Genomic DNA, 9840 nt, shown 5'->3' on the forward strand with positions numbered 1-9840 from the left:
CCCAGGCATGGTGTAGGCCGTCCAGGCACAATTTTCCGAGGCATTGGTTCGAAAACACAAGGTCCTTGAGGCGGGCCTTCGCCTTATAATTACCGATAATACAAAAGTGGAAGAGTCTGAGCACTTTCAGTATTTTCGGGATTAAAACTCTAAAGGAAGATTATATACTGGTTGACACTTGATTTAATTACTTCGGCTTACCAGCGTAACCAGAAGCATCAGGCTTGCGATTTGTTGAAGGTATTATCCTGCACACATCCCCTCCATCAGCTGCCAGATAACAGTTTCGTTTCGTTATCAAGTTTGTCGGTCGTTTTTTGCCGCTTCAATTCGGTCTCTTTTGCATCAATCTCTTTAATACTTCTTCCGATTGACGAACTATCCCGCCATCGCTTTCGATCTCATTCTTAAATCCCTTGTGCATACTTCTATAGTCGCGACCTTTGCCCTAATGACGTCCCATATCAACCACCGTGTAACATTCATCCACCCCGCTGACGACAATTTCGTGGATATCGACATTGACACATCTGGTATCTTGACACTCCCAGTTGCCAACTTTCCACGTCAGGACCGCTATCGCGTCCCTCAGGCGCTCGTCCCCGTCTCCATCAAGAACTACTTGCAGGGGATATCGCAGCTCCGCATCCAATGGGCTTCCTACACTGTTTACCCCGCCAACCGCCTCTTCCTGGAAGTCGTTCAGCCAGGTCTCCACGTGCATTTTACACCAGGCACCGCCAGTGAGGCCGACGCGTACCGCAACGTGGCCAGCCTTCTCGAGCAATTCTTCGAACTTAAGGCTGAACAACACAACTTCACTCTCAGCACGTCCGCCACGTTGTTTGTGCCCTTAAAGACCATTCCCGACTCGTTCATCCTGAATGTGGCGCTACTTTTGCAGCATAGGCATGGCGAGTTGGGCTATTTGAAGTATGCCGACACGCTCACACTCGCATATTCCGCGCAGAAGCAAGAGATGGTGCTCCAGACGTACTTTTCCAGCTCTGCGGTGGTCAACGTCGCGTCTAAACAGGATACCACCGTGTTCAAACCGCGTGACCATGTGCGCACTGAGATTGGTATTTTCGGCATCGACGAAAACGCCTCATCCTTGGACGACTTCACCCTTAACGGGGTGAGGTATGCTGTTGCTCCTGATTCCCAGGTGGAGCGCACGTTTCTTCACGTCAAGCCACGCCACCGGACTGTGCCATTTGCGTACAGCTCGCAGCTCTCCCTGGGTTTACATCCTAAAACTACCATCACCTTCAACGATACTTTGGTGTCCCCCGAATACGTGTACCAGTTCATCGACACTTCGTCCATCCCAGCTGACATCTTGGCGGAGCAGAACTTGCCTCTGACGGAGAAGAAGTGTGCGTTGTTCCTCCACTACACTATTCCCAAGGCGTACTTCTTCGACAAGTACCAGTTGCCAAAGGGTGCCGACTTGGTCGGGTACTGGGGCGAAACTGATCTCGAGGCGCCAGAGTACGCTGTAGACGGGTGGGGATCCGAGTTACTTCTCGAGTTGGACCAGGAGCTCGCCAGCCGGCGCTTGGAGTTGACGTTGCACTCACGGTACCAGACTCCAGTGAATACAGATACTCAGGCTGGACCGGACCAGGTCCAGAAGGAGATCCCGTACCCGCACGTTTTCTACGCGTGTGATCCGGACGTGGCGCCGCTCCGCGACCCGGAGTCGCGGTTGTTGGGTGTCTCGCCGTTCGACTCTAAGGGTTTGGGCTACGAGAGCTACTTCACCGGTAACACCGTGTTCTACCACTTAACAGCAAGTACGGCGTACTTGGCACATACTGGCACCATTCCCACCGCTGTCGGGAGTTATTCCGAGATTAACGCAATGACGTCTGCTATAGTGGGTCTTGGGTTTCTCTTCTTGCTCTGGAAGTTTGTGAGCATCGGAGTGGGAAAGAAGCTGCTTAAACTGGCAAAGGAGGTGGGAATGAAAGAGGTAAAGGTGTCGGTGTCAAAGAAGACGAATTAGATAATCACTTACAATGACGATGCATACATATTGAGAAATTTACGCAATGTATGAACTAACTATAACTAGTTACTCTAGCAGGGAGGTCGTCAACTTGGATATATGACTGTATGAAGATATATAGGAATGCAGAAGAATTTTAACATAAAAGCATCGATATATATATATAAGTTAATGAGATAAACGGTATTAAGATAATGTAAATATTTGAATTCAAGTCATTATTTATATATATATTTAATACCAAGTTAGTCTATATGATATGTGTGACAAGATCTGGTATAAATCCATCTAGGCTATTCATTATTCCATATTCCATATTCCTTCTGTTTCTCCTAGATCTCTTGCAAATGCTAACCATATTGGTTCTTCCCAACCCTCTACACCCAGACTCGGTTAATCTCAAGCCCTATCACGTACTTCCGTCACGCCTATCGCCGATAGCCTGCATGGGGCGAAAAGAAATGGAGCTCATCGCCCATTACTACAAGACACGTCTCACAGACATCTCATGCAGGAAGAAAAAAAATTTAGGGAGTGAAAAATTTCTTCCTGCAGTATACAACAGTGCTAGAAATAGCACTTTCACTCTTTTCGCAGACCACCTACAAACCGAAACAAGATGGGTAAAATTCAAAAGAAGAACGGTAAGGGTCGTTTGGACCGTTACTACTTCCTCGCGAAGGAAAAGGGGTACCGTGCGCGTTCGTCGTTCAAGATTCTCCAGATCAACGAGAAGTACGGGCACTTCCTCGAGAAGTCCAAGGTGGTGATTGATTTGTGTTGCGCGCCGGGCTCCTGGTGCCAGGTTGCCTCTCAATTGTGCCCAGTCAACTCTTTGATCATCGGTGTGGACATTGTGCCGGTAAAGTCGTTGCCAAACTGTATCACGTTCCAGTCGGACATCACAACGGAAGACTGCCGCTCGCGGTTGAGAGGACACATGAAGACGTGGAAGGCTGACACGGTATTACACGATGGTGCGCCGAACGTGGGTATGGGCTGGGTGCAAGATGCGTTCACACAGTCGCAGTTGACGCTCCAGGCGTTGAAGCTCGCGGTGGAAAACTTGACCCCAGGTGGGACCTTTGTGACCAAGGTTTTCAGATCCAAGGACTACAACAATCTTATGTGGGTGTTCCAGCAGTTGTTCGAGAAGGTGGAGGCGACAAAGCCACCGGCATCGCGTAACGTTTCGGCCGAAATCTTTGTGGTGTGCAAGGGCTTCAAGGCGCCAAAGAAGATGGATCCGCGCTTATTGGATCCTAAGGAGGTATTCGAGGAGTTGCCAGATGGACCGGTTAATAACGAAGCTAAGGTGTTCAACCCAGAGAAGAAGAGAAGGTCCAGACAGGGTTACGACGAGGGGGACTACATCCAGTACAAAACCATGGACCTCCTCGAGTTCATCAAAGACGAGGAGCCAATCAACAACCTCGGTGGGTTGAATGAGTTCACGTACGATCCCGAAGACATGACCTACAAGATGCTCAAGAAGTTGAAGCACCACACGCCCGAGTTGTTGGAGTGTTTCAAGGACTTGAAGGTATTGGGTAAGAAGGACTTTAAGCACATTCTCAAGTTTCGCAAAAATGCGCGTGATCTCTTGGGGTACGATGATGAGGAAAAGCCTGAAATCGAGGTCATACCTTTGACCGAGGAGGAGCAGATTGAAAAGGAGTTGGAGCAGTTGCAGAAGAAGAGGCAGCAGAAGCAAAAGAGAGAGAAACGTACCAAGAACGAGACCAAACAGAAGGAGATCCAAAGAATGCAGATGAACATGTTGACCGATATGAACATTGGTCTCGATGCCGCCATGCTGGGAGCTGACTCTCTTTTCAACCTTACCACCGCCGAGAAGACCGGTCAGTTGGCAGACTTGGCCAAGGGGAAGCGTAGGATGATTTTCTCCAATGAGGAGAAAATGAAGGATAACGATATCGCCTTTGACGACGAGGAGGCCAACACCGGGGACGAGATCGACGCCTTGGAGACCCAGATGGACGACATGTACCACGGCCACACCGAGCGCAAGGCCGAGAGAGACGCCAAGTACAAGGCTATGAAGGCCAGAGGCGGCGACGATGATGCCTGGGATGGTATTGAGGACAAGTCTGATTCTGATTTGGAGAGCGACCGCAAGGACTACGAAGAGCTCAGCGACAGTGACTTGGACAGTGATGACGATGCTGCGATCGATGCCTTGATTGCGAAGCAGAAGGAAGAGTTGGCCAAAGAGGCCATGAGTAAGCAGGCGAAGGTGTTCTTTGCCGATTCCATCTTTGGTGATGTTGGTGATGATGTTCTTTTGGCCTCATCTGGGGCTCCAACGAAGGGGTCTTCTCCGAAGGGGGCTGCTCCAAAGGGGGCTGCTTCGAAGAGCAAGGCCGCAAAAGCCAAGGCTGCCGAACATGAAGACTCCGATTCGGAAATGGATGCTGATTCCGAAAGCGACTTTGAAATTGTTGCTCCCGAGAGCGAATTCCAGTCTGATGACGACTCGGATTACGATTCGGATACGGAAAAGAAAAAGACTCGCACGCACTCGCGTGACGTTGACTTGGCGACGGTTGAGGCGATGACCTTGGCTCACCAGGTTGCGTTGGGCCAAAAGAACAAGCACGACTTGATCGAGGAGGGGATTAACCGTTACTCGTTCCGTGACTCTGACAACCTCCCGGATTGGTTCAATGATGACGAAAAGAGACACAACAAGATCATCAAGCCAATCACCAAGGAGGCCGCCACCGCCATCAAGGAGAAGTTGAGGCAGATGAACGCCCGCCCGATTAAGAAGGTCATGGAAGCTCAGGGCCGTAAGAAGTTGCGGGCTATGAGAAGAATCGAGAAGATGCGCAAGAAGTCTGACACGATTAACGATGACGGTGCCAAGTCTGAGAGAGACAAGGCGGAGGAAATCTCCAAGTTGATGCGCAAGATGACCAAGAAGCAGGCTGTCAAACCAAAAACCACATACGTCGTCGCCAAGGGCTCGAACAGAGGGTTGGCTGGTAGACCAAGAGGGGTCAAGGGTAAGTACAGAATGGTCGATGGTACCATGAAGAATGAAGCTCGTGCGTTGAAGAGAATCGCCAAGAAGAACAAGAAATAAGCGGGGAGTTCTTTATTGTACATTATAATATATAATTCGTCTACGGATGTGTAAATCAAGGAGCCAATAATGGTGGGGTTAGCTGTCCCCAGAATGGAGACGTTGTAAATGGATACACCCCGCTCTCACATAGTACTAGCTTCTCCCTCAGTAGTGGTACTCATCGGATGCAATGCCAGAGGTGTTAGGGAACCCGAGCTGGCCCAAGATCTCCGCCGGTCCCTTGGCCTTGACCAACTCATACAACATGCGGTTCTTGACCAATACCAAGCCAAGAACCCCACATGAGTTAACCCCCAACAGCAAATCGCCGTCGGTAAAGTAGCCCAGGGACCGTGGCACGAGCATCATCCACTTCTCGGTCATGACAAAGTTGTAGGACGGCGAGGACACGTCGTTTTCACGCATAATTGTCATCACGCGTTGCAACAAGCTGATGAAGTAGAGGCCAAACGCCTCCTCGTCGAGCCCCTGGCCCAGCGCGGCAATCTCTGCGGGTGAGGGGAACGCCGCGACAAAGTGCGCAAATGGCAAGTCCTTGCGCTGTAACGGCTCCTGTGTGGAGGTGGGGATGAAGGCAGGCGAGGACATTGCGAGCAAGTCCGGAAACGGCACAAAACCGGTGCTGAGCGCCGGAAGCCGCATGAACTGGATATGCTTGTGCGGCTGCGACGCCCCGGACTCCGGTCCGCAGTTGAAGAAGGCGAAATGGCGTTCGCCAGTGCCCTTATTTGCCGCAAGCAACGTGTGGTACGTTGCTTGGAGATCCACGGGCGTGAGCGGCGTGTCTTGCGACACAAACTTGGAGGTCACAAGCATAAAATGATCGCGCACCACCGGGAACTTGTTGAGAACAATGCGATAGTCCACATACGACTGCACCACCGTGAGTTCCGGTTCGGGATTGGCAAACGGGTTGGCGTCGAGGCTGCCTTTGGTGGGCCTTCTCGAGAGACTGTCGATTTGCGTCAATTGGAACTGAGGGTTAGTATTGCGGTGAATGAAAGGGGGGTGGGGTGGGAATGAGTAAATGCCTCAGAAACGTAGCTCAACGCAGGTTGAATCGCAACTAGAGTCATGATTGAAATATTGAAGGACAGCTGGGGGGTTTGAACAGTGGTGGAGTGAAAAGACCGAGCGGGTTCAGAATGCATGGTCAGACCCGCGAGTGAATCAATCATACAAACTGGTCGAGCTGCCTCTTTTTGAAATGTCAGCTCATACGTGACATATCTGTTGCAGCATAGTTTCTGATAGCTTACAATAGCGTAAAATCACCCATCAGCCCTTTTGTCACGTACCTTGACACCATCGACATCCAAAATTTCGCTGGTAGAGGGGGTGAAAGCTATGTAGTCAGTTTCCACCGCCTTGTCAAAGGTTTGGGAAAGGAGTTTGCCAAAGTTCTCTGGTAATGCGAATTTATCTTCAGACATGATGATGGTGTAGAGGTCGGATGAAGAAGTGGCGAGAAGAAGCTGTCGGCTTTATGGCACACTGTGAGCCGGGTTCCCCACGATGTTGGTAAGTACACGTGCATACAAGTGCAATAATTATATGTTGAAATATGAGACAATGGCCATTGATATGACGATGAAGCTAATGTTTTACCATTGTTGATTCAAGAATTGGAGTTATCACATCTGCAAGTTGAGATGGATAAATGAACACCATCCCTTTCAAATCCAAAACATCTAGGCGTTCAACAGTGTATACCAAACTTTGCCTCGCAGTTTCTCCAACCGTTAATTATTCACAGAACACCCAAACATTACCGTCTTCCCGCTCTACACCAGCTTCTATGTAACTATCTTTTGATGAGGACTATAATAACAAACATAAAGGTAGACGAAATGTATAAATAGGAAACGCGTGGCTGCGTGAGAGAAAATAGAATAGCGGACTTATTTGGCGGAGACAACAATCTCGTCCAATTCAGCCTTTTCAGCGGCCTCCATCTCAGCTTCCAAAATATATGGGGTCAAGTATGGAACATCGTCCTCAAAAGAGACCGCCTTGTCCTTTGGCAACAACTGGTGGGAGATCGCACACTGGTGTGCAGTCAAGATTCTAAAGTTACGGGCGTAAGACTCGGAGTCAGACAATCTCTTGATGGCGGTCTGCATGACCGGAGTTTCTTCCAAAAGCAAGTCATCCAATCTAAAGAGTTAGTATTTGTCAAGTAGCAAGACATGAGGGCACAGAGAAGCCTCTTTAAACGGTTATTCGGATAGTACAAGAATGCTTGTAATTCTGGCCAGTCTATCTTGCAGATGGCTGTTTCCTTTGAGGCCTTAATTGGGCCTATACAGTTCTATATTCTGCTTGATTTTTCATCTCGGCACTCTCATAGCGATTCCATCCTCATGCCAATTTCTTTTTTCTCTCTACTTACCTCAAACCCATCTCTCTGTAGCCGGCGAGTTCGGTGTACTTCTTGGCGATGGCTGGGACAACATTCTTCAAGACTGGGGTACGGGAGACCCAACGGGCCATGTTGTGGACGGAGGTTAACGAAGCCATGGTTGCTGTATTTGCGTGTCTTTGAACTGTGTTGTGTTTATGACGTTGAAATATTTGATATACGCTTACGATTACTTAACGATCGCATTTCGCATTTGCTCATTGGCGGAATTTTCGCAGGGCACGAGTCGGGTAACTTATAATGGGTCACGCACGACCACAAGCACCATTGATACTAACCGAAACAATCTAATCTGAGCCCTAAGTTGTGAATTCGTAGCATATTTAATATAGAGTTATTTGATCAGGTTCAACACCAATCAATAGAAACGGCCAGGAAACCGGCATAGCCCTCCTAGAATGGCCGAGGTTTATCAGGCTTCAGATCAAACTCCATGCAATCAACACTGTCTGGTAACCTCAAAAGACTTTGTCAAGCTTCATTCCTCATGGCCCAATGGTCACGGCGTCTGGCTACGATTTGTAACCACTTCTGGAACCAGAAGATTCCAGGTTCGACTCCTGGTGGGGAAGCTTTCCTTTTTGTATCCCGGAGAAAGGCCCACTCCTGACAATACAGTAGCCACGTAGGACTGGAATCAGTGAGCACGGATTTGTGAAACCTCTGTGCATCGCTCAACCACTAATCAGGACCTAAAACCTGACTGATGTGTCATACTTCGAGTTTCCCAGGACTCCCCCTAAATAGTTTTATACCGGCGTATGCGTATGCGATTAAGTGGCCTAAGGGTCTAGTCAATCCCATAATAAGTAATGCATCGTGCAACGGCCGCGCCTGGTTAAGCGCATAGTCGTGCCCCTGTTTGACAGTGGCTTCCTACGGGGAAGCTAGATCCGTTAGCCTAATAACCATCTAATAGATCCGAGGCCTGGCACCTCGCCCCTCCAATGACCTTCACGTCACATTGCGTTTCACCGCTTCGTTCCCCTCGGCCGGCTGTGCATATGCGAGGCAGACATGCACCACGGAGGAAAATGCGAGATAGTCGCATACTGCACCACGTTAAAGAGAACTTGCCACTTAAGCTCATCGCATATACTCTGAGCAAGCACCTCCCACACTTGAGGGGGGGTCGGATGACTTTTACACGCCTGTTATAAAGCGCGCGTTACAAATTACAACACCGGGAGCAACCCGCCCGCCCTCACGGGTATATAAACGTCCCCGTCCGGTAACTTTTACCATCCTTCCCTCCAAACCACACACAGCTCCTTCTAAAATGGCTCCTCCTACCCAAATCGAAACCCTTGTCCAAGAATCCCCCCGGGTGATCCATCTCTCCGGAAGCCCGGCTCCATCCACCTGTCTTGACCAATTCGGTGACTGGGAAAACTTCAAGTTTGCCCCAATCCGTGAATCGATCGTCTCCCGTGCCATGACCAAGCGCTACTTTGCAGACTTGGACAAGTACGCCGAGTCTGATATTGTGGTTGTGGGTGCTGGCTCTGCCGGTTTATCTGCGGTCTACGTTCTTGCCAAGACCCGACCAGACCTTAAGATTGCTGTGATCGAAGCCAATGTCTCTCCTGGTGGTGGATGCTGGTTGGGCGGGCAGTTATTCTCCGCCATGGTGTTGCGTAAGCCAGCGGATGCATTCCTCAATGAGATTGGCGTTGCGTATGACGACGAAGGCGACTACGTTGTAGTCAAGCACGCCGCTTTGTTCATGTCCACCTTGCTTTCAAAGGTGTTGAACTTCCCTAACGTCAAGTTGTTCAACGCTACCGCTGTGGAGGATCTCATCACCCGTCGCGACCCCGCCACCGGTGAGTTGCGTGTTGCTGGTGTTGTCACAAACTGGACATTGGTTACCATGCACCACGACGACCACTCCTGCATGGACCCTAACACCATCAACGCCTCGGTTGTCCTTTCCTCGTCTGGTCACGACGGTCCGTTCGGTGCTTTCTCCGCCAAGAGAGCCCATGCCATTGGTGGCTTGCCAAAGTTGGGTGGGATGAGAGGTCTTGATATGAACACCGCCGAAGACGCGATCGTCAAGGGCACCAGAGAGGTGTGTCCTGGCTTAGTTATTGCGGGTATGGAGATTGCCGAGGTGGATGGTTCCAACAGAATGGGGCCAACCTTTGGTGCCATGGCACTTTCCGGCGTCAAGGCTGCCGAAGAGGTGCTCAGAGTGTATGAGGAGAGAAAGAAGCAGAACGAGTACCACGGTTAAGGCTAGGTGTGGGGTTTTTTTTTTTTGGCTAATATCACATTTTCGTATAAACA

The 9840-nt window shown here is 49.8% G+C and overlaps 6 protein-coding genes and 1 non-coding gene across 7 annotated transcripts; 5 read left to right on the top strand and 2 right to left on the bottom strand.

Moving 5' to 3' along the window:
• The first annotated feature begins 309 nt into the window (after positions 1 to 309).
• On the top strand, positions 310 to 2146 carry BABINDRAFT_161223 (uncharacterized protein). The gene has a single exon (XM_019128704.1). The coding sequence runs from the start codon at positions 452 to 454 to the stop codon at positions 2009 to 2011; it is 1560 nt and encodes a 519-aa protein (XP_018985587.1). The 5' UTR covers positions 310 to 451; the 3' UTR covers positions 2012 to 2146.
• Positions 2147 to 2633: 487 nt separating this feature from the next.
• On the top strand, positions 2634 to 5123 carry SPB1 (27S pre-rRNA (guanosine2922-2'-O)-methyltransferase; the record flags this gene model as incomplete). The annotated part of the gene is made up of 1 exon (XM_019132667.1): positions 2634 to 5123. One exon carries the CDS (start codon positions 2634 to 2636, stop codon positions 5121 to 5123), a length of 2490 nt encoding a protein of 829 aa, XP_018985588.1.
• A 147-nt stretch (positions 5124 to 5270) lies between these two features.
• On the bottom strand, positions 5271 to 6559 carry APA2 (bifunctional AP-4-A phosphorylase/ADP sulfurylase; the record flags this gene model as incomplete). The annotated part of the gene is made up of 2 exons (XM_019130440.1): positions 5271 to 6101; positions 6425 to 6559. 2 exons carry the CDS (start codon positions 6557 to 6559, stop codon positions 5271 to 5273), a joined length of 966 nt encoding a protein of 321 aa, XP_018985589.1.
• Positions 6560 to 7027: 468 nt separating this feature from the next.
• Positions 7028 to 7646, bottom strand: QCR7 (ubiquinol--cytochrome-c reductase subunit 7; the record flags this gene model as incomplete). Its single annotated transcript, XM_019131742.1, has 2 exons — positions 7028 to 7283; positions 7519 to 7646. 2 exons carry the CDS (start codon positions 7644 to 7646, stop codon positions 7028 to 7030), a joined length of 384 nt encoding a protein of 127 aa, XP_018985590.1.
• A 208-nt stretch (positions 7647 to 7854) lies between these two features.
• Positions 7855 to 8378, top strand: BABINDRAFT_161227 (uncharacterized protein). Its single transcript, XM_019128705.1, has one exon. It carries the CDS (start codon positions 7947 to 7949, stop codon positions 8175 to 8177), a length of 231 nt encoding a protein of 76 aa, XP_018985591.1. The 5' UTR covers positions 7855 to 7946; the 3' UTR covers positions 8178 to 8378.
• On the top strand, positions 8030 to 8120 carry BABINDRAFT_t175. The gene has a single exon. It is a non-coding gene; the product is annotated as a tRNA-Arg (tRNA).
• Positions 8379 to 8479: 101 nt separating the features above from the next.
• On the top strand, positions 8480 to 9825 carry THI4 (thiamine thiazole synthase). Its single transcript, XM_019128706.1, has one exon. The coding sequence runs from the start codon at positions 8828 to 8830 to the stop codon at positions 9785 to 9787; it is 960 nt and encodes a 319-aa protein (XP_018985592.1). The 5' UTR covers positions 8480 to 8827; the 3' UTR covers positions 9788 to 9825.
• The last annotated feature ends 15 nt before the right edge of the window (positions 9826 to 9840 follow it).

The sequence above is a fragment of the Babjeviella inositovora genome (assembly GCF_001661335.1).
Source record: "Babjeviella inositovora NRRL Y-12698 unplaced genomic scaffold BABINscaffold_5, whole genome shotgun sequence".
Classification (NCBI taxonomy): Eukaryota; Fungi; Ascomycota; class Pichiomycetes; order Serinales; genus Babjeviella; species Babjeviella inositovora.